This window comes from Heteronotia binoei, chromosome 17, assembly GCF_032191835.1.
Source record: "Heteronotia binoei isolate CCM8104 ecotype False Entrance Well chromosome 17, APGP_CSIRO_Hbin_v1, whole genome shotgun sequence".
NCBI lineage: Eukaryota > Metazoa > Chordata > Lepidosauria > Squamata > Gekkonidae > Heteronotia > Heteronotia binoei.
The window spans coordinates 8495831-8520359 of NC_083239.1; the positions used below are offsets into that span (position 1 = coordinate 8495831).

A 24529-nucleotide genomic window follows, 5' to 3' on the forward strand; every position below is an offset into this window, starting at 1 on the left:
TTCAGGTCGAGAGAAAGAGATTGAGTTTCTAGATGCTCTCAATGACTGTGTTATGGAGCAGATGGTCTCAGAACCTACCAGGGGTGGGGCGATCCTGGATTTGGTCCTAAGTAATGCCCAAGACTTGGTGAGAGATGTAAAATTGATCGCACTGCTTAGGAACAGTGACCATAACATTATTGATTTCACCATTTGTATAAATAGAGAGTTGCCCCAAAAGACCAGCACAACCACATTTAACTTTAAAAGGGGTAAATTCTCTGAGATGAGGAGACATGTGAAGAGGATACTGAAAGAAAGGTAAATACAGTCAAAACCCTTGGGGAAGCTTGGAGGCTATTTAAAACTACAATCCTAGAAGCTCAGATAAAATATATACCACAAGTTAGGAAAGGCACAAACAGGTATAAGAAAAGGCCTGCATGGTTAACAAACAAAGTAATGGAAGCTGTAAAAGGTAAGAAGGACTCCTTTAAGCGGTAGAAAGCTAGTCCGAGTGAGATTAATAAAAGGGAACACAGGCTGTGGCAAATCAAATGCAAGACTGTAATCAGGCAGGCAAAAAGGGACTGTGAGGAGCATATTGCAAAAAACCATAAAGACCAACAATAAAAATTTCTTCAAATATATTAGAAGCAGGAAACCAGCCAGGGGGGCAGTGGGGCCCTTGGATGACCAAGGGGTAAAAGGATTACTGAAGGAGGATAGGGAGATGGCTGAGAAGTTGAATGCATCTTTTGCCTCCGTCTTCACTGTGGAAGATGAGAAGTGTTTGCCTGCTCCAGAACCACTAATTTTGGAAGGGGTGTTGAAAGACCTGAGTCAGATTGAGGTGACAAGAGAGGAGGTCCTACAACTGATAGAAAAATTAAAAAGTAATAAGTCACCAGGTCCGGATGGCATACATCCAAGAGTTCTGAAAGAACTCAAAGTTGAACTTGTGGATCTCCTGACAAAAATATGTAATTTTTCATTGAAATCTGCCTCCGTTCCTGAGGACTGGAAGGTAGCAAATGTCACCCCCATCTTTAAAAAGTGTTCCAGAGGAGATCCGGAAAATTACAGGCCAGTCAGTCTGACTTCAATACCGGGAAAGTTGGTAGAAAGCATTATCAAGGACAGAATGAGTAGGCACATTGATGAACACGGGTTATTGAGGAAGACTCAACATGGGTTCTGTAAGGGAAGATCTTGCCTCACTAACCTGTTACAGTTCTTTGAGGGGGTGAACAAACATGTGGACAAAGGAGACCCAATAGATGTTGTTTACCTTGACTTCCAGAAAGCTTTTGATAAAGTTCCTCATCAAAGGCTCCTTAGTAAGCTCAAGAGTCATGGAGTAAAAGGACAGGTCCTCTTGTGGATCAAAAACTGGCTAATAGGAAGCAGAGAGTGAGTATAACTGGGCAGTCTTCGCAGTGGAGGATGGTAAGCAGTGGGGTGCTGCAGGGCTCAGTACTGGGTCCCATGCTCTTTAACTTGTTCATAAATGATTTGGAGTTGGGAGTAAGCAGTGAAGTGGCCTAAGTTTGCAGATGACACTAAATTGTTCAGGGTGGTGAGAACCAGAGAGGATTGTGAGACACTCCAAAGGGATCTGTTGAGGCTTGGTGAGTGGGCCTCAGCATGGCACATGAGGTTCATTGTGGCCAAGTGTAAAGTATTGCACATTGGGGCCAAGAATCCCAGCTACAAATACAAGTTGATGGGGTGTGAACTGGCAGAGACTGACCAAAAGAGAGAGATCTTGGGGTCGTGGTAGATAACTCACTGAAAATGTCAAGACAGTGTGCGATTGCAATAAAAAAGGCCAACGCCATGCTGGGAATTATTAGAAAGGGAATTGAAAACAAATCAGCCAGTATCATAATGCCGCTGTATAAATCGTTAGTGTTGTCTCATTTGGAATACTGTGTACAATTCTGGTCACCACACCTCAAAAAGGATATTATAGCATTGGAAAAAGTGCAGAAAAAGGGCTACTGGAATGATTAAAGGTTTGGAACCCTTTTCCTATGAAGAAAGGTTAAAACTCTTGGGGCTCTTTAGCTTGGAGAAACGTCGACTGCGGGGTGATATGATAGAGGTTTACAAGATTATGCATGGGATGGAGAAGGTAGAGAAAGAAGTACTTTTCTCCCTTTCTCACAATACAAGAACTCGTGGGCATTTGATGAAATTGCTGAGCAGTCGGGTTAAAACAGATAAAAGGAAGTACTTCTTCACCCAATGGGTGATTAACATGTGGAATTCACTGAAATATTTTTGGCCACTGTGTGACACAGAATGTTGGGCTGGATGGGCCATTGGCCTGATCCAACATAGCTTCTCTTATCTTCTTATGTTAACTCCTGTGGCCTTCTTACCATGAATTGTTTTTTTAAATGGTGCAAAAAGAAACTGTAAATCAGATAAAGGGGGGAAGGAGAGATTAACGACAAACAGGTTTTCCTAAGCATAAGTCTTGGATATTTTTTAAAAGTTGCTCAGTTAAATTTCTGAAGAGAAGAAAAAGTCAGCTCAAGGTACAATTCCCCAGTGTATTAAGATAATACAATCTTGCAAAAGCTGCCAAGTGGCATCCAACTAGAGACAGCAACTAGGGTTATATTCTGGGAGTGGATCTCAAGCAAATGAGCAAAACCATAGGAGTAAACTACGTGGGGGCTGGGGGGCTGAAGTCCCCCCTGTATTTTTCTGGCAGGGGCTTAAAACTTGGGGCTTCAGCGGCATGAATGGGGTGATAAAGGCTATGTGTTTATTTTCCCTCTGAGCTGCAAAGTCAGGGAATGACTTTAGAACCTCAGGTCCTTAGAAATGCTAATTGAGCTTCTCCTGCCAGAGGCTAGGTGTCAATATGCTTATTAACCAGTGTTTTGCTGCTGTTGGTTTTATGATATGAGCCATCCTGAGCCCATTCTGTGGCTACGGCAGGATATGTTGAATACATGAAACGAAATGAAAGTTTGATTTCTGAGTATAAAGGAAAACTGAATGATTTAGGTATCAACAGCAGCTGTAAACTGTAGCATATACCGAACTCAACATGTAGTTGGCGACAACCAATTTGGTGCAGTAGTTAAGTGCCCGCAGCCCCGTAGCCAGAAATTTTTGGGTGGGGGGGCCCAGGGCATAAAATTTTGGATGGGGAGGGTCCGTGGAGGCATGGCTGCTTCTTCCAGCATCCAGCCACCGGGTCCCAGCTCGCTTACTGTCATGCTCTTGGGGGTGGGAAGATCCTGGGGAGAGCGGTAGCTGAGAAAACAGGGCTGTGGGGAGAGCGGGGGAGGCAGGGAAGAGCCCGGGGAGAGCGGCAGCAGTTAAAACGGGGCCGTGGGGAGAGCGGGGGAGGCAGAGAAGAGCCCGGGGAGAGTGGCAGTGGTGAAAATGGGGCTGTGGGGAGAGCGTGGGAGGCAGAGAAGAGCCCAGGGAGAGCGGCAGCGACGAAAACAGGGCCGTGGGGAGACTGGGGGAGGTAGGTAACCCCAGAAATTCTAGTGTCTGAAAAAAATCAAAAAGTAATAAGGCACTGTGAAGGGGGCTATAGACACCGCTTCGTTGGTGTTAAAGATGCCACTGGGCTCCAACACAGTTCTCACATTTGTTGACTGCTTTATTATCTGTAAGAGCCCCATGGCGCAGAGTGGTGAAGCTGCAGTACTGCAGTCTGAGCTCCCTGCTCACAGCCTGAGTTCGATCCCGGCAGAAGCTGGGTTCAGGTAGCTGGCTCCAGGTTGACTCAGTCTTCCATCCTTCTGAGGTTGGTAAAACGAGTACCCAGCTTGCTGGGGGGAAAGTGTAGATGTCTGGGGAAGGCAATGGCAAACCACCCCATAAAAACGTTGTGAAAGCAACGTCACCCCAGAGTCGGAAACAACTGGTGCTTGCACAGGGGACTACCTTTACCTTATTATCTGTATACCAATTTACTGTGATTTACACATCTTACCCAATGTGTTATTCCAATCTTAGCTGGATTTATTGTTCAGTTACTTACCCCTTCTTTCTTACCTATATGTAACACTTGAGGACATCTGTTTCAGTGAATCTTAAGGGGTGGGCATACTAAGCTTCTCAGCTGTACCCATAATGGAATGTTGTTTGACTTGTAGGTAAAAACTGAAACCTCAGACCTTATTCCCATATTTGATTGTCAACTCTTGTGTTTGCATGCTAATTTTATGCAATTCACAGATCTTTCTCACATCCAGTCTCAGCTGTAATCAGCTATAATCACCCAGTATTTTATGGACAGAGGTCCATCAGTGGCTATTAGCCAGTGTGTGTGTGTGTGTGTGTGTGTATCTGGCCGCTGTGTGACACAGAATGTTGGACAGGATGGGCCATTGGCCTGATCTAACATGGCTTCTCTTATGTTCTTATGAGACACAGAGTGTTGGACTGGATGGGCCATTGGCCTGATCTAACATGGCTTCTCTTATGTTCTTATGTGACACAGAGTGTTGGACTGGAGGGGCCATTGGCCTGATCTAACATGGCTTCTCTTATGTTCTTATGAGACACAGAGTGTTGGACTGGATGGGCCATTGGCCTGATCTAACATGGCTTCTCTTATGTTCTTATGAGACACAGAGTGTTGGACTGGATGGGCCATTGGCCTGATCCAACATGGCTTCTCTTATGTTCTTATGAGACACAGAGTGTTGGACTGGATGGGCCATTGGCCTGATCTAACATGGCTTCTCTTATGTTCTTATGTGACACAGAGTGTTGGACTGGAGGGGCCATTGGCCTGATCTAACATGGCTTCTCTTATGTGACACAGAGTGTTGGACTGGAGGGGCCATTGGCCTAATCTAACATGGCTTCTCTTATGTTCTTATGTGACACAGAGTGTTGGACTGGATGGGCCATTGGCCTGATCTAACATGGCTTCTCTTATGTTCTTATGAGACACAGAGTGTTGGACTGGAGGGGCCATTGGCCTGATCTAACATGGCTTCTCTTATGTTCTTATGAGACACAGAGTGTTGGACTGGATGGGCCATTGGCCTGATCTAACATGGCTTCTCTTATGTTCTTATGTGACACAGAGTGTTGGACTGGATGGGCCACTGGCCTGATCCAACAGGGCTTCTCTTATGTTCTTATGAGACACAGAGTGTTGGACTGGAGGGGCCATTGGCCTGATCTAACATGGCTTCTCTTATGTTCTTATGTGACACAGAGTGTTGGACTGGAAGGGCCATTGGCCTGATCCAACATGGCTTCTCTTATGTTCTTATGAGACACAGAGTGTTGGACTGGATGGGCCATTGGCCTGATCCAACAGGGCTTCTCTTCTGTTCTTACGTGACACAGAGTATTGGACTGGATGGGCCATTGGCCTGATCCAACATGGCTTCTCTTATGTTCTTATGTGACGCAGAGTGTTGGACTGGATGGTCCACTGGCCTGATCCAACATGGCTTCTGTTATCTGACACAGAGTGTTGGACTGGATGGGCCATTGGCCTGATCTAACATGGCTTCTCTTATGTGTGTGTGTGTGTGTGTGTATATATATATAATTTTTTTTGGCCACTGTGTGACACAGAATGTTGGACTGGATGGGCCATTGGCCTGATCTAACATGGCTTCTCTTATGTTCTTATGCATCTTGGCTTTTCTGACAACCGCCCAACCCCTGTAAGTAAGGGTTGAGGAAACTTTTCAGTGTATCTGATGAAGTGTGCTAGCACAGGATAGCTTACACCCAGAATAAAACTTAATAAGTCTTAAAGGTGTTTCTAGACTCAAACTTTGTCCAACTAGTTAATGATTGGAGAAGAAATTGGGGGGAAGAATAACACTGTATTGCTATGTTGCATACATATTGCTATAGTATTTGGGGGTTCTTTTGGCAGATAGATATTTGGTGATTGTCTACATTCATTTAAGTGGATGCTGAACCAGATCCTTTTGAAAATTAATGGCCCCAGCAAGCCTTTTTTTTTTTTCAAAATGACGACACTCTTAAAGACTTGGTCAAGTAGGTGTGTATTGACAGTTGTTCACCACCTAGGCATAGGGTTGCCAATCCCCAGTTGGGGGCAGGGGATACCCCAGTTTGGAGGCCCTCCCCCTGCTTCAGCATCATCAGAAAACAGCGGGGGGAAGGGGAATGTTCCCCTAAAGCTTTTCTGTATTGCCTTTTACTTTCAAATTTGTGACCATTAGTTTGTCCTATGCACATGCCATGTAGATTTGCAGATCTTAAAGTGACTATTCTAAAAGTGAATTTCAAAAACAGGACACAGCAAGAGACCTCTGAGATATCACTACAACCACTGGCCAACTTCCATCTTTTTCTGGGTTTGGCCCAGTCCTTGGGCATTGTTTGGAGGGGGATGCTCCCTAAATTTATGGGGAGGGAGCTTCTCCATAAATTCATAGGTAGCGATAATGGAGGCCCCTCCCTGTGATGTCACTGGATCAAATGCCCAACCCCCCCACCCGGAGATTGAAAAGTCTACGCTCCTGAGCAAAGCAGCTTTATTTACAACACTTTGGACCACCAATGTGAAAAGGGCATTACAGCTATTGTATTCTCTGATTTATTGCAGGACCTCGTATCCAAGATGCTCCACGTTGACCCTCATCAGCGCCTGACTGCCAAGCAAGTTCTCCAGCACTCATGGATAACCCAAAAGGACAGGTTGCCCCAGAGCCAGCTGAGTCATCAAGATGCACAACTTGTGAAGGTGCACACTTTGGGGTGGGAAAGGGAGCTTGATAGGCATAGACCCCCCCAAAGGGGCTTTCATACCCTGAACAGAGCGGAAAAAATCCCCCTTACTAGAGGTCAGCAGCACTGTTTTCCAGCCAAACAGGAAGTGAAAGGTGGGGAATAAAAGGAAGAGAAGGGAACCAAATTGTATCCTGCTTTTCGTAGCAAAAATCTCTTAAAGTGGCTAACAGAATCAATTAAAGTTCACTATACTAAAAGTAGAGAAGTGTCAGTAGCCACTATATATGACTTGTAAACTGCCTGGAGCCATGAACAAAGGCCAGATATAAATTTTTATGTAAGTATCCAAAACTCTAGCAAACAATAGTTTTTAATATAGGCTAGCTGTCTGAAAACACTCAAGTGTGTCTCTTTGGGCAGGGATTCCCACAGGGGTGAAGGGTGAGACCACAAAGACCCACCTAAGAACTTGTCATTCATGATCCAACAGGAGTCCAGTGGCACCTTAAGAACATAAGAGAAGCCATGTTGGATCAGGCCAATGGCCCATCCAGTCCAACACTCTGTGTCATATAAGAACATAAGAGAAGCCATGTTGGATCAGGCCAATGGCCCATCCAGTCCAACAGTTTGTGTCATATAAGAACATAAGAGAAGCCATGTTGGATCAGGCCAATGGCCCATCCAGTCCAACACTCTGTGTCATATAAGAACATAAGAGAAGCCATGTTGGATCAGGCCAATGGCCCATCCAGTCCAACAGTTTGTGTCATATAAGAACATAAGAGAAGCCATGTTGGATCAGGCCAATGGCCCATCCAGTCCAACAGTTTGTGTCATATAAGAACATGAGAAGCCATGTTGGATCAGGCCAATGGCCCATCCAGTCCAACAGTTTGTGTCATATAAGAACATAAGAGAAGCCATGTTGGATTAGGCCAATGGCCCATCCAGTCCAACACTCTGTGTCACAGAACAACATAAGAAAAGCGATGTTGGATCAGGCCAATGGCCCATCCAGTCCAACAGTTTGTGTCATAGAAGAACATAAGAGAAGCCATGTTGGATCAGGCCAATGGCCCATCCAGTCCAACACTCTGCCACTGGACTCCTGTTGGATCATGAATGACAAGATCTTAGGTGGTCTTTGTGGTCTCACCCTTCACCCCTGTGGGAATCCCTGCCAAAGAGACACACTTGAGTGTTTTCAGACAGATCCTTAATAGGTACAACAACAAGATCTTTTGGCTAGTTGCCCAATTCTGGACTACCTGAAGTTCCTGAGCAATTGGATCTTACCAACTTTTCTGCTGGTGAAGGAAGAAGGAGGAGCTCCTTCTGCAGTCCAAAAATTGGTGTTTGTGGGGGGGGGGGGGGGGATGTAGGACTGTGTGGTCAGAAATTGTATAGAACAGGCAGGGTCTGCAGTGCGGATAGAATGAACATATGAAGTTGCCTTATACTGAATCAGTCCCTCGGTCCATCAAAGTCAGTATTATCTCCTCAGACTGGCAGCGGCTCTCCAGCGTCTCAAGCTGAGGTTTTTCACACCTATTTACCTGAACCCTTTTTAGTTGGAGATGCCGGGGATTGAACCTGGGACCTTCTGCTTCCTAAGCAGATGCTCTACCACTGAGCCACCGTCCCTCCCCTGCTCTCCAGGGTCTCAAGCTGAGGTTTTTCTCACCTATTTGCCTGGACCCTTTTTAGTTGGAGATGCTGGGGATTGAACCTGGGACCTTCTGCTTCCCAAGCAGATGCCCTACCACTGAGCCACCGTCCCTCCCCTGCTCTCCAGGGTCTCAAGCTGAGGTTTTTCTCACCTATTTGCCTGGACCCTTTTTAGTTGGAGATGCCGGGGATTGAACCTGGGACATTCTGCTTCCCAAGCAGATGCTCTACCACTGAGCCACCGTCCCTCCCCTGCTCCCCAGGGTCTCAAGCGGAGGTTTTTCTGACCTATTTACCTGAACCCTTTTTAGTTGGAGATGCCAGGGATTGAACATGGGACCTTCTGCTTACCAAGCAGATGCTTTACTACTGAGCCACCGTCCCTCCCCTAATGGGGCAACTTCAACTGAAAAAGGAGGTAGGATTCAACCCCTCCTTTCTCAAAAAAGGGGGCAGCTGATATAGAAAACGCTGCTCTCAGAGCCCTGTTCAGGGGCTCCACTGTAACGCTGAGAAGGAGATCAGTAAATTCTGGCTCCTTGGGGAGCATGCCTGTAATTACAAACGTCCATAAAATACGCATGGGTCCCATTCATGCGTAATACTTAAAAAGTAATGTGCGAAGGGGCCCCTGCCATAGACTGCATTCCTCTGCACCCAGTTTATGGGGCTGTGGCTCAATGTCAGAGCATCAGATTTGCATACAGAAGGCCCAGGTTCGGTCCCAACATCCCCAGTTGAAAGGATTAGCTTGTCAGTGATGTGGAAGTCCTCTGCCTGAGACCGCTGCCACCCAGAGTAGATAAGAGTGACTTTGGGTAGGCTAGTGGTTTGACTTGGTGTATCAAGCAGCTTCATGTGCTCATTACTTCTGAGTAGTTATTGGGGCCATCTTGCTTGTACCTGTGACTTGAGTGATGTCTCATGTCTCGTCTCTCTCTCTGCCCCTGCCCAGGGTGCTATGGCTGCCACGTATTCTGCGTTGAACAACTCGAAGCCAAGTCCCCAGCTGAAGCCCATCGAGTCATCCTTCCTTGCACAGAGGAGGGTGAAGAAGCTCCCGTCTACCACACTGTAATGAGGGATTTCCTTTGCCTTCCCATGCTCAACTCTGCAAAAGCTTCCTTGGGGATCCCAAGAGAGCCAGAATCGTAACCCCAGTGAGAAGTCCTGTTTTGAGGCATTTCCTCAGATGCACATCAAGGCCGTGTGCCTTCTGACAGACTAGCTGTTGCTTTCCTCATGGACTTCACTCTTTTCTTTTTTTAAGTGTACAGTGAAGACTCTTTGTTAAAGAGTTCATATATGTGTATATGAGAATTGAAATACGCAACAATCTGTGTTTTTGACAACACTGATGCAGCAGATCTCCCCCCCACCTGGAAAGGGCCTGATATTACACAGATGGATGCCTCTTTAGAGCCAAATCTGGTACAGCGGGGGCAATTTGCTTGCCTCTCCACACTTTACCACGGTCAATCCAACTGAAGATTTCAAGACCCCTTTGTTTGTCCAGGTTCCACCCGCCCCAAATCATGTGTAGGTTTTGTAGGGACAAGTTTCTCAGACTTCATCCTCTTCCAAACTTTGTGGCTTATTGCTGACAGCATCTTCAATGTCCCTGTTCTGTCATCTTCCTCTCCTGCCCTCTCCAACTATCTTTGAACATCACTCTCACAGACACTCACCGGCAGACCTGGGATTGCTCCTTTTACCCTCCACCCCATTTCCTTGAATCAACTTTTAAACATTTTAGGGCAGATGCTACTACACTGCTTTGAATACACAATGGACTTGGAAGAAAATTTATTTCCCCATGGTGAAAACGTCAGGTTGTATTGGTGTATTTGTGTGTGTGTGGGCGGGGGGGTGGGGTGGGGAGAAGAGTCTTCTAGTTTTTAAAATCATCTCTGTCAAATAGCACAAATCCAGATCTTCATGATGCAAAAAAACCCAAACCCTGTCTTTTAAAAAAAAAAAATGGAACTGATTTCTTTGGCTGATAACTCAGGGTTTCTGTCTGAACTATCAAATAAAAGATACCATGCGGCTAAACTTTTACTGATTGACCTTTTAGCCCTGTCTGCGCTTCTTGTGTTCTGTGGTTCTCGATCTGAAAGGTTTACCAGCATCTTCCAATGGCTAATATCATTGTAATTTCAAGTTTATTGGTTCTTTTTTTAAAAGCATCTGTGCAATGCTAGTGTTCAAGCTGAATATATCTCTAAACGTGAAACTAGGCATCGCGACAGCCATATTTTGCTCATGTTATATCCTCATAGCAAGAAAGGTGCACTCACTGGGTACTATTTTGGATGAGCTTTTGGTACCACCACTAGGGTGACAGAAAAATGTCTGGCATTGAGGCGAAAACATGTTCAATTCCCACCATGTTCTTTATTACTAACTTCACTTACAGCCTGCCTTCCTCCCCAGTGAGAGGCCCAAATGAGCTTAAATAACAACTCTGAGGTAGGTTAGGTTGAGAGTGTGTTACTGGCCCAAAGACACCCAGCAAGCTTCCATGGCAGAGTGTTCTGATTACCTTTCTTGGGATTGCGGAGGCCAGAAGCAGATCACTTCCACATTTATTAAATTTTACTTTCAGTAAATTTGCATCTTTTTATTGCAGCTTTTTGTCCTTTGCCATTGTAGACTTTGACTAAGCTTGCATCAGTTTCCTTTACCTTCACACCTTGTTTAATGGGGGAAGAAATTGTCCATCATCTACATAGAGAAATGTCTAGATTGGTTCTAAGGTGCTACATACACATTTCCCCCAGCTAGTACTGAAAACAGCAATCTTGTGTGACTTTGACATTCCCATACCTGGATGGCCAAGGCTAACCCAATCTCATCTGATCTTGGGAGCTAAGCAGGGCTGATCCTGGCTAGTATTTGAATGGGAGACCACCAAGAAGTCCCAGGGCAGGCCATGGCAAACCACCTCAGAATGTCTTCTGAAAATGTCTTCTGAGAGCCAGTTTGGTGTAGTGGTTAAGTGTGCGGACTCTTATCTGGGAGAACCACGCAGATGTGCTTTCCCACCCACGAACCCTCCCTTTCTCCATTATGCTTGCAGAAGTTACATCCCAGTCATTCAGCCAGAGCTGGGACCGATGCATGGTTTAACCATCTCACCTGGCAGAAATCCCCGCTCTGTAGTCACTGTCATCCCTTGCCCTTTTCAGCAGATCCTAAGCAATGTGAAAAACGGAATGGTTGACAGGGCCAGGCCACCTCTTGGCCACAGCTTTACAGCTCCATATTGTTTTAGAGAGCCAGTTTGGTGTAGTTGTTAAGTGTGCAGACTCTTATCTGGGAGAACCGGGTTTGATTCCCCACTCCTCCACTTGCACCTGCTAGCATGGCCTTGGGTCAGCCATAGCTCTGGCAGAGGTTGTCCTTGAAAGGGCAGCTGCTGTGAGAGCCCTCTCCAGCCCCACCCACCTCACAGGGTGTCTGTTGTGGGGGAGGGAGATAAAGGAGATTGTGAGCCGCTCTGAGACTCTTCGGAGTGGAGGGTGGGATATAAATCCAATATCATCATCATCATCATCATCATATCTTCTTCTTCTTCATCATCATCATCATCTTGCCTTGAAAACCCTACAGAGTTGCCATAAGTTAACTCTGTAACTTGATGGGAAAAAATTACTTGGTATTACTAACTGGTGGTGGCAGCATCACATGGCTTACATCCTGTGGAGGAGTTTTGTTGGCGGAAGAATTTTCCACCCACAGAGCATGACTCCCCCCCCCCTTCCTCCTGCGGCAGCCCAAAATAATGCCTGAAATGCTGCTTCTGTGGGACAGAGACCCCCTTCCCCAGGATCAGCACGAAGGGGGACACTGAGCCTGCGACAGATTTAAAGAATCAGTAAAAATCCTCCCCTTCCACCTGTAGAAATCTGTGGAATTCAAGCCACTGTTCCCATCCCCCACCGGCAGCTCTTTTTCTCTATTGGACTGTTCACAATTTTATTTAATTCTGCATTGCAATCTAGGATTTATTTTGCCACTACCACTATTGGAATAGTTTCTATTTTGTTTTGGGGTTTTTTAAAAATTATTTTGTGTGTGCATGCACATATATGCACCTGGAAGTCATGGCGACCTCTGGTGACTTATCCCTACTGGAGGCATGGAGGATATTTAGAGAGGTGCCTAAATAAAGCCTGCCTCCTCCTCCCGACTCCTAGTATTCCAAGGAAATCTCCCATCCAGGTACTTGCCAGATTTGGTCCCACTTAGCTTCCAAGATGAGGCTTGCCTGGGCTATCCAAGTCAGGGTAGAATTGAAGTGCACATACTTCAAAGAATGCAGATGTGGATTCATGATACTAAATTTCGAGTCCCTTAGATGTTTCTTGGAACACTCTTTACTACTACTTTGTGTGAATCTAAGGTTTTTTAAGGTGAATGGATTGATGGTGGGGGGAGGGTTCTTATAACTTTGGGGCAGAGTCACAAGTCCTTGTTTTAACGCCGGAAGAGAGCGTTGAAGCGTACACCCTCATTTTGTTGTGTGAGGACAACCTGAGGAGGACGCTTGCCTCCTCATATAAAATGCTCTTGAGGCCTCAATGGTCTGGTTGTGTGTCCTGGGCAGCAAAGGGTGTTGCTTGTAAATGACAATCCAGGCAAGGAGGGCCCCTATTCTTGTTCGTGATTAGCTGCTCTAACAATACAAGTATACAGTCTGAAGAACTTCTAGTCCTAGTTTCTGCTTTTAAAGGTGATTTTCACTGTGAAATTAAATTCATTGTGCCAAGCCTGCTATCTGTGTGGGAGATAGGAGGCTTGAACACACCTGTGGAGAGAAAGCATCCTATCAAAATCACTCCACCTTCACTGGAGTAGGGCTTGAGAGTTTAGAACACCACACTTAATTGTGTGGGAGAGCATGCGACCAATTGGTGAGCCAGTCCTGTCCTGAAAAGCAGCTCTAAAGCAGGAGCATCCTGGGTTCAGTTACTGGGAAAGATCTTGTGTCTAGCACCTTGGAGACCAATGGGACAGGACAGCGGCAACTAGTCTTGCCACATGCACATTGTGAGAAATTACCAGTAGATGTGTTCACCCTTCTGATGCCTGTAGTGATTGACTGGCCCTTTCTCTTTAGTGGGGGGAAGCATCCAAACTGGTTAGGTCACGCCTCCACTCGCTCCAAGCAGGGCTATGGAAATTTGTGGGTGCCATATTTGGACGAAGCAAGGTTGTCCTTCCAGTTTGAATAGCCCTGCTGCTCTAGGAGGACACCAGAGCTGGCTCTATCTAAATTAATTCTTTTCTGGCTTACCAGGATAATAGAGGCTGGAGGCAGATGGAACATGCTTCCTCAAAAAGGCCCAGGGTTCTGGATCTATGGGGAATAAAGGCAGACTTAAGGATAAGATCTCCCTTGCCCTAGGCAAAGGGGAGGATCAGTCAGCAGCTGTGGCACTGCATTCTCAATTGGGAGAAAACGTGGGTGTGCCCAAGGCGTTGGACCCCCCGCAGCATTGGAGGTGGCTAGATCTACATTACACTCAGAGATGGTCTCTGAATGGTTGGAGAGGAGAGGTGCTGCAGCACAAAAGAAGCCGTACACCAGCAAAAGCGAGTCGGCCACCACCTTGGCAAATATAAATGCCCTTATGTTCAGCCAGAACCCCAGGCTTGGGGTGCTTATGACCAGTGCGCCCACTTATTTACTAGCTTCAGCCACTATTACAGGAACACCAGTGCCCCTGGGAACATCTAACATGGTGGCACAGCCATTTTTTATGGCCAGCCCTCCTCCAATTGTCTGATACAAATATGGAGGTTTATATGGTTCCCTCCCACATGGCCCTCTTACTCAGTTCCAACTCTGCAGCATATAAAGGCCAGAGAACAGAAAGAGATCAGAGGGGGGAAAGACACTTCAGGAAGGAGGAGACCTCGCAGACATAGTCCCTCCCCTTCCATTGCCCCCAGTTCTTCAGACCCCTCTTCTTCAGAGAGAGACCAACCTGGGAGAAAAAGGATTAAAGCTGCCTTAGCCCACAAGAAATGCCACAAGAAAACTAGAGGAGATAGAGAAGAATCTCCAACCACCCAGCCCTACAAAAGATCCAGATGCGCTCAGAAGGAACGACTACAGGGTCAGGGTTCTGAACCTGAGGACTCTCATCTCTTTAGCTATCATTGCTTGTGACAAAGAGGAGAGAGAATGGTCTGGGGAGGAGTCTGACAACAAAGGCAGCTCAGCCAGACTTTTTCAGGTAGAACAGTTTCAGAGACTCCTTAAAAATGTGGTGTTCACCCTTAACTACTCTTTGGAGACAGCAGAAAAACTAGTGACCTCACCTTCTGCCAACCTGGATGTTAAGAGGTTTTAAGAAGCCTTCAAAAAAAATTGGCAAGCTGTCCATCTTCTTCGTGGTCTCTGTGCAGTCCCACACATGGGTTATCCGCCAGGATCGAGCCCGACATCAGAGAATTCAAAGCAATCTTGGAGCGTTAATTTTGGCGTGCACTTCCTCTCGTCCCGGGGAGGAGGCATCCATTGCGTATGCCTAGACGAGAGGGAGGCGCTTCACCCACCCAGTTTCTTCTTTACCGCCGCCCGGGATATACCTACCTCGCTGAGTCTCCTCTATTCATCGCGATCTTCATCCTTTTCCTGTACTATTTCCTCACCATTTTCCTCACCTTTCCTCGTCTTTTTCTTCAACTCACTAGTATCGTAAAAAAAATATATTATTATCCCTCTCTCCTCCTTTGGACTTCGTCCCTCTCCTTCCCCTCCCCCCCCTCCTCCCCCAAGCGGATGGAAGGAAAAGACAAACTCACTTTTAAAAAGTGTTCAGTGCGCCTCAAAAATCCCATCTATCAACGGACATTCTTTATGCCTTTTCTGTCTGGGTGAGGCTCATCATACCAACACTTGCCTGCATTGCAGCCAGTTTGGGAAGCAAGTGAGAAAAAACCGCGCGGCTAGACTCAGAAGTCACTTGTTAGAGTCCTCACTGCGCCCTACTATGTCCCATACTTCGGGATCCCAAACCTCGCCATCTTCCCTATCTACTCAAAAGGGAGTGGCTTGACCGGCAGCTTCCGTGGCCTTGGTTCCCAGCAAGCTTAAGCCCAGGAAACATTAGAAGAAGTCTGACGATTCTAGGAATCCCTTCGACTTCGACATCACCAAAAACTAAGTCTAAGACAAGCCATAGACCCTCGGATTCGAAGTCTCCAACAATGACTTCTACATCGCACCCGACTATCGACACCACGACCTCGGTACAGACAGCACCGACTCCATTGGAAGTCTTGGCGCCCATCGATACCGTATCTCTCGAGGTCGTACACATTCATTCTCGGTCCCCTTCAGTTCACGGATCTTTACCAGACAAGATCCTCGACACTGAATCTCCAGATTCCATCAGAAGTCAGCACGCAAACATTCTCGGCGCACACTCATTCCGAGAGGTTTCAATGCCTACCAAACAACAGATAGTGACACCCGCATCTCCACTCCTAAGAGAACCCTCGACACCGAGAGAGCCATCCACTTGAGTTCGAGCTGAGAAATCTCAAAGCTGTCATAGGGAACGCTATTATTATTATAGCCCATCGAGGTCCAGGTCACCATCTCCTTGCAGGTACCGAAGATATTACAGATCGCCATCCTCGGTTTCCCATTGGTATTGATACCGTGAAGACTCTCGGTACCGTGAGGTATTTTACCATCCCTCGCATCGGGATCAGGCATATCGGTACCATGAAACTCCTTCACATCGAGAGCAGACATACTGTGAGGACCGTCCTCGGTACCGTGAAAGTCCCTATCGTCACCCTAAACACTACACTATGGTATCGAAGCCATTGTCTCCAACCAGATCAACGTCGGTGTGTTCAGTCTCTCCTAAACAACCGAAACAGCCTCCTCTGCTGACCAAACAAACTGCTACAATTACTAAGCCTCTTGAGACACCCATCAAAACCCAGGAAGAGTCCAAAGCTGAGCAATCCGACTCATCCCACTCCACAGCCTCAGCTCCTCCTTCACTGGCATCTGACATTATCAAACCTGCTGACCTTTCACCCTCAGAGGGTTCCAAATCCTATCTGGATCCTATTATCTAATATGGCAAATTCTCTTAACATCAAGCTGACTACTGACGCACCTAGAGTTTCGGATGTAGTCCACGATTTAGTGCACGCAGACCTGCCAGCAGGCTCCTTTCTTCCGATGTTTCCAGTTCACCTGGAAACCTCAAATGAAGCTTCGTACAAACCCGCTTCAGTGCCACCCACATCAAAACGAGTTGAATCCCTTTACAAAATTAATGCTCCTGAATCTAAATTATTTTTCAATCATCCAGCCCCAAATTCCATGATAGTGCATTCGTCCTCAAAATCAAAACAAACAAGACACCCAGTCCCACCTGAAAAGGAAGGCAAGAAATTGGATACTCTAGGAAGAAAGATCTATTCTCTTACCACTGCCACAACAAAAATCCACAATTATATGGCTTATTTTTCGGCATATGCTTTCAACCTGACCTCCCAACTTAACACCTTGGTTCCTTCCTTACCAGATATAGCACAGAAGCAGGCTTCGCACCTCCTTCAGGAACTTACTAGGGTCAGCAAGCAGCAAATTAACACAGTGCGTCATGCTGTGGCATGTTCATCTAGGACTATGGCCTCATCGATTGCCCTATGACGGCATGAATGGCTTAGGTCCTCGTCACTGCAGCCTGACATCAAATTCAAAATAGAGGACTTACCTTTTGACGGACAGGGCCTCTTTAATGCCACCACGGATGACATTTTGACCACTGTTGATGACAGTAGGAAACGGGCCAAAAGATTGGGAGTTACTCAACCGCAATCCCAGCCTAATCAGCAGAGAACCTGGAAACCATCATATTACAAACGTTCTCAATCCCCCCGACAAGCCGAATTCTGGAAACGTAAGGCTCCTCCAGCAAAACAACCGTTTCAGCAGAGAGCACGTCCACAAACCTCAAAAAAGTCAACACCGGCCCCAAAGCAGTCTCTTTGACTTCTTCCCTCTACCTTTCAACCAGCCACAATACCATCCAGACGCCACCACCAGACTACGACCATTCTACCCTATGTGGGAATCCATAACATTGGATTCATGGGTCCTGGTGATCATCCACAGGGGTTACATCATAGAGTTCGATTCGACTCCAAAATTCCACAGGTTCATACCTACACCCCCCTCTTCTCCTCTACAATCAGAAATCGCCACCTTGCTGGACAAGGGAGCTATAGAACCAGTTCCATTGCAGTTCCATCACATGGGATTCTACTCCCGTTATTTTCTGGTCCCAAAGAGAGATGGGGGGCTGCGCCCTATACTGGATCTTCGAAAACTCAACCTTCATATTTGCTATAAGAAATTCCGCATGGTTACTCTACAATCTATCCTACCACTGATTCCAGAGCAGGCCTGGATGGCATCAATAGACCTATAAGATGCCTACTTCCATCTCACCATCAGTCACCATCACAGAAGATTCCTCAGGTTTGCTGTCGGAGATCAGCACTATCAATTCCGCTCTCTCCCCTTTGGTTTCTCTATAGCACCAAGAGTCTTCACGAAATGTATGGCTGTGGTGGCAGCAGTACTCCGACAACAACAGGTCTCCATTTACCCTTATATAGATGATTGACTGGTCGTATCCCAAACAAAGGAACAACTTCAGAAGGACATTTCATCTACCCTGTCCCTCCTGTCTGCACTAGGTCTTCAGGTCAATCATGCAAAATCCAACCTGAATCCCACTCAGAACATAAAATTTATAGGAGCACGCCTGTCAGCAATATCTCACAAGGCTTATCTTCCAGCAGACAGAGTGCAGCATATCCAATCCTTAGCCAATACGATAATAACACATAGTTCCCAAACAGCCCTCATCTTTCAAAGGATGTTAGGTCTTATGGCGGCCACCACCGCCGTCCTCTGTTTTGCAAGACTTCACATGTGCCGTCTTCAACTGTGGTTTGTTTGGACATTCCATCCACACCGGCAACACCAAATGACCTTACTTATGGTTCCATCTCACATTATCCCATCTCTAAGGTGGTGGATGGTGGATCGTCATCTCCTGGCAGGAATGCCGTTCATACGAACACCGCCGTCTGTGATTGTCATGACCGATGCCTCCAAGTGGGGATGGGGAGCCCACTTGGGAGCGCTGACAGTTCAGGGACAATGGACTGATTACAAGAGATCCCTTCACATCAATTGTCTAGAACTTCTGGCGGTCCACACAGCCCAGAGATCCTTTCTCCTGTCTCTTCACAACCACCACATTCAGGTCACCTCCAACAATGTAGCCACTGTCTTCTACATCAATCTGCAGGGAGGCACAGCCTCTGTTCAACTGTGCAAACAAGCCCTATCCTTATGGCACTGGAGTATCACCCACGGCATTTTCTTGACAGCGGTGCATCTACCAGGAGTCCAAAACATCCATGCAGACACACTGAGTCGCCATCTAGTCAACGATCATGAATGGGCCCTCAACCGTTGTTACCTGCACGCAGTGTTCCAGACCTTCGGAACTCCAACAGTAGATGTATTTGCATCTCCAGACAATGCACAGTGCCCGCACTTTTACACTCGAGGCCTCCATCCCCACTGTCGGCGGGGGACACCTTCCTCCAGCAATGGTCAGGGACACTACACTACCTATTCCCTCCAATCCCTCTCATCATGAGGGTATTACAAAAGATAGTTAGATCAGACCAATTGCATCCTGATTACACCATGGTGGCCTCGTCAACCTTGGTTCACCACTCTTCTCCTCCTCTCAGACAACACATTCCTCCGACTTCCCCAAGTTCAGGACTTGATTTCACAGCAAGAAGGCAAGGTTTTACACCACAACCCGGCACTTCTACGACTGACTGCCTGGAAAATCAATTTCTGAATTTCCCTCCAGACGTTTGGCATGTCTTACTCAACGCCAAAAAACCTGCCACCAGAAAATCTTATTCTTTGAAATGGAAACGTTTTTCAGCATATGCTGTTCTACATAACTTCAAACCTGAACTCTCCACTATCACTCAGATCTTAACCTACACCTTATCTCTCTCTAACTCAGGACTTTAGTACTCTTCTCTAAAAGTCCACTTAGCGGCCATCTCTGCATTTCATCCTCCAGTTTCGAAAGGACACTAGACTCTTTATAGCATACGCAACCCACAATCAAGGCACTAAAATCTCAACGCAGAGATTTTCTAAATGGATGGTGGCTGCTATTACATTATGCTATAGACTGGCAAAACAGCCTATGCCTGAACATTTACGAGCTCACTCTACTAGAGCCGTTGCAACCTCAACAGCCTTCTGTAGGGGTGTTTCGATGGAAGACATCTGTGCTGCTGCAGTGTGGTTGTCTCCATCGACATTTGCCTTGCACTACGCCTTAGATGTCTGTGCCCGGCGTGACACATCCTTCGGACAGGCTGTACTATGATCCATCTTCGACTGATGTCCCAAGTCGCCTACACTGTAAGTACGATATTGCTTCTTATATGCATAACCTTGTCCATTGGTTACAGATCCAGCGCCCGCCTCTGGACAGAATAGCTTGCCAGTCACCCATGTGTGGGACTGCACAGAGACCACAAAGAAGATAAACAGGTTTCTTACCTGTAACTGATGATCTTCGAGTGGTCATCTGTGCAGTCACACACGCCCGCCCATCCTTCCCCGCTGCTGGTTTCTTGTTCCTGAGTAACAAATTTTCCACCTATGCGGAGGTGGGAAGAAACTGGGTGGGTGAAACGCCTCCCTCTCGTCTAGGCGTGCGCAATAGATGCCTCCTCCCCAGGACGAGAGGAAGTGCACGCCAAAATTAACGCTCCAAGATTGCTTTGAATTCTCCGAGGTCGGGTTCGATCCTGGCGGATAACCCATGTGTGTGACTGCACAGATGACCACTCGAAGATCATCAGTTACAGGTAAGAAACCTGTTTTTTCCCTGAGTCTTTCAAAGAGCTTCTGCAGGCTGAATGGGCAGTACCTGGCTATGATACTTCCCTGCAATCCATTGCTAAAAAATTCTAACCCCCACCAGATGAGACTGGAGGATCTCAAGTCCGCTTGGCGGATGTCCCTGTTGTTGCCTTACACTTGGGTGCTGTCTTGTCCAAAAATGCCTTTATGGACCCCATAGATAAAATGGATGAGTCCACATTCAAGAAATCTCATTAGATGGCATGTTTGACTATCAGATCATCAGCAGCCCTCTCCAACTTTATGTGAGCCATTGTCATCTGGGCAGACAATTTGTTGCGGCAGCTTGAACCGTATCCATTGACACTTAAGAGATCTCTGCTCAAGACCAAACACGCAGTGCAGTTTGCTTCAGATGCCTTTCAGGACAATATACAATATTGTGCCAGAGCTCAAAGGGCAAATATTGTGGCCTGGTGCAACCTCTGGCTTAAACATTGCAAGGTGGACTCCCTGTTGAAGTTCAATCTTTCCACTGAATTTTTTTTCTGGAAGACTGCTCATTGGAGAGAGAGCCCTTGACAAAGTCTTAGTCAGGACTAAGGAAAAGAAAAAAAATGCCTTCCTTGTCAGCCAGTGAGAAGAAGGACTACAGATCAAAGTACTTTTGACCCTTCAGGTAATCAAACAGAGGCAAAGAGGCAAAGACCATAGATACGGGGGCGGGGGGGGAGGGTGCTAATTCAACTACCAAGCAAGATTCCAACTGTGACAGTTCCCCTACAAAAAAACAATGAGACAACGAGCACCCAAGGGAAAAAGCCTTCAGCATGACCCAAGAATAGGGGGAGATCTAATGATGTTTGTAGGTAAACGGCAGCTGTTCTCTCACTGGTTCCTATTGACCTCTTAAAAGCAAAACTTTCAGGAGGCGATGCAACATCTGTTGGTCATTGGGGCCACAGAATCAGTACCCCTCCACCAATGGTTTCAAAGGGTATATTCTGCGCATAGTTCCCAAGAAATTACAAGCAATATTAATTTTGGGGTGTTGTGTGGAACCTCTATAGACTATTCTTCAGGCCATTCCTCGAAATGATTTCCTAACTTCCTTGGACCTCAAAGAAGCCTATTTGCATATACCTATCCACCAGGCTTCCAGGAAAAACCTTTATTTTGCTTTCTGGAAACAACATTGTCAGTACAAGGCTTTACCTTTTGGATTCTCATCATTCCCACAAGTATTCACAAAGGTCCTAGTAGTTACCTTGGTAGCAGCCTTAAGACACAAAAGGGTACACTCATACGCCTACTTGGACAATACCCTTATCAGAGCACAGAACCAAGAGCAGAGCATGTGCAACACTCAGGACTATGGTACTGGTTCCTGATACATACTCAGGAGTCAACTGATACCTTCACAAAATTTGATCCACCTGGGAGTTTGTATAGCCCCCCCCCCCAAAACTAGCAAAGCTCTATCTGCCCTTGGAGAAACAGATAAAGATCAGAGTAAAAAACATACTGCAGCAACATCAGTCAGACTTGATGGTTCTAGTGCAGCTTCTGGGTCTGCTCGTGTCAATAGATCTAGTTCCGTGGGCAAGGTTTCACTCAAGAACCTTACAGTGGACTGTATTACCGTACCAAAAGTATATCAGGAAATGGAGACACAAGACCATCATGCTGGCTGCTACATTAAAGAGGTCTCTGACATGGTGGACATCCTCGATGAACCTGAGTCAGGGAGTTCCCCTTCTCCCAATCCCTTCACATAGTAGTGACAACAGATGCAAGCCTGAGGGGATGGAGAGCTCATTGCGTGGACAAAGTTGCTCAGGGAAAGCAGATTTCATGAGAAACAGAGAACAGTATCAATTGGCTGGAACTCAAGATGATAAAACTCACACCTTTCACTTTTCAGAAAATGATCCAGAACAAATTTGTTCTGGTTTGTATGGACAATATCATGGCCACATAAACCACCAACGAGGGCTGAGAGCACTGCTTCTTCATCAAGAGTCCACACAGACCTTCCATTGGGCAGAGAAACATCTGGTAGGATTAGGAGCTCAATGTGTCAAAGGCGTCCTGAACTCACAAGCAGACTGGCTAAGTCAACAAAACACAGACCACACAGAATGGTCTCTGAACAACCAAGTTTTCATGGATGTGACAAAACGTTTTGAGACTCTAGTAATGGACCTCTTCGTGTCTGTAAAGAACCGGAAAGTGGAGAACATATGAACATATGAAGCTGCCTTATACTGAATCAGACCTTTGGTCCATCCAAGGCAGTATTGTCTTCTCAGACTGGCAGCGGCTCTCCAGGGTCTCAAGCTGAGGTTTTTCACACCTATTTGCCCGGACCCTTTTTTGGAGATGCCAGGGATTGAACCTGGGACCTTCTGCTTCCCAAGCAGATGCTCTACCACCGTCCCTCTAGAAGTTCCTGCCTAGGTTCCACAAGGCAGAAGCAGTGGAGATGGATGCTCTACATCATCCCTGGTCAGAAGGCCTTTTGTATACCTTCCCTTCACTTCCCATTCTCAGCAGGGTGTTGAGCAGGATATGGAAGGAGAAGGGGGGGTATCATTCTTCTAGCTCTTACTGGCCACAAAGGCCATGGTTTTCTGAACTAATACAGCTGTCAACAGTGAACCCTTGGAGACTTCCAGCCAGACGAGATTGCCTGAGACAGGGCACAGTATTTCATCCATTTCATCTTTTGCATCTGAAATTGATGGCATGAAGGCTGAAAGGAGTGACTTAGAACGATCAGAGTTATTGACAGAGATCATTGACATTATGTTTCAAGCCAGGCAGCTGGCCACCAGATGAATATATAATTATATGTGGTCAGCTTTCAAAAAATGGACACTTGAGCAGAACATAGATTTTCCAAAACCATGTAAGTGAGATGTTGTTGGGTTTTTACGGTATAGGGTGGATGAAGGATTTGAGTCCTAACACCCTGTAGAGACAAGTGGCAGCCAGAGCTGCAGTCCTGAACAACAGAGGCATGGGGAATATAGACACCAATAAGTATGTTACAAAGGTGCATCAAGGGTATGGTACAACTGGTGCAGCATAATTTCCCAGCCTGGAGCCTAAAGTTCTAGAGGCTTCTAGAGTTCGGTGTAGTGGTTAAGTGTGCGGACTCTTATCTGGGAGAACCGGGTTGGATTCCCCACTCCTCCACTTGCACCTGCTGGAATGGCCTTGGGTCAGCCATAGCTCTGGCAGAGGTTGTCCTTGAAAGGGCAGCTGCTGTGAGAGCCCTCTCCAGCCCCACCCACCTCACAGGGTGTCTGTTGTGGGGGAGGAAGGTAAAGGAGATTGTGAGCCACTCTGAGACTTTTTGGAGTGGAGGGCGAGATATAAATCCAATATCTCCATCTACCTCACAGGGTGTCTGTTGTGGGGGAGGAAGATAAAGGAGATTGTGAGCCGCTCTGAGACTTTTTGGAGTGGAGGGCGGGATATAAATCCAATATCATCATCTTCTTCTTTGACTAAGCACCCTTTGAACCAGTACCTTCTATTGACCTTAAACATCTATAATGAAAGGTAGCTTTCTTGGTGGTCATAACATTGGCCTGGAGGGTATCCAAGCTAAGGACTGTATCTATTAGAAAAGAGTTGTATACTCTCCAAAAAAGATTAAGTGGCTCTTAGGGCTGATCCACCTTTCATTCCAAAAGTAAACGTACCTTTCCACCAGCAGATTGTGTTGCCTTCCTTTTGTCCAAAGCCTGTGCACACAAAAGAAAAAAATGTAGCACAAATTGGATGCATCCACAGGACAGCTGCCTTTAGGCTGTCCAATTCTCTCTTCGTGTCCTACAGGCCCATAAACTTGAGGGAGAAGGTGTCTAAGTCCACTGTGGCCTTCTTAATAAGAATGTGCATCAGTAGGGTTTACAAGATACTAGGTCTCAGGGTCCCCTTTGGAATCACTGCTCATTCCACCAGAGTAGCTACCTCTTCTACCGCCTTCTCTACCAGAGCTCCTATTGAGGAGATTTGTAGGGCAGCAACTTGTCCTTTGTCACTTTTGTCAGGCATTACAAGATAGATCAACTGAATTCTATGAAGGCTGCCTTTAGAAGAATGGTTCTCCAGTGAGTGTTAGAACTGTAATATTAATTTCTCTCCCACCAGGTCTGAGCTTGGTTATATAACCAGTTTAGATGCTTT

At 46.4% G+C, this 24529-nt stretch overlaps 1 protein-coding gene across 2 annotated transcripts in view; it reads left to right on the forward strand.

Moving 5' to 3' along the window:
* RPS6KA1 (ribosomal protein S6 kinase A1) overlaps positions 1 to 10416 on the forward strand; it is a 148028-nt gene extending 137612 nt beyond the window's left edge. For both annotated transcript variants that reach the window (XM_060257997.1, XM_060257998.1), the window contains 2 exons: positions 6566 to 6703; positions 9317 to 10416. In XM_060257997.1, coding sequence (XP_060113980.1) covers positions 6566 to 6703; positions 9317 to 9439 — 261 coding nt within the window. In that variant the 3' untranslated portion in view covers positions 9440 to 10416. The remainder of the gene's footprint in view (positions 1 to 6565; positions 6704 to 9316) is intronic.
* Positions 10417 to 24529: the final 14113 nt, after the last annotated feature.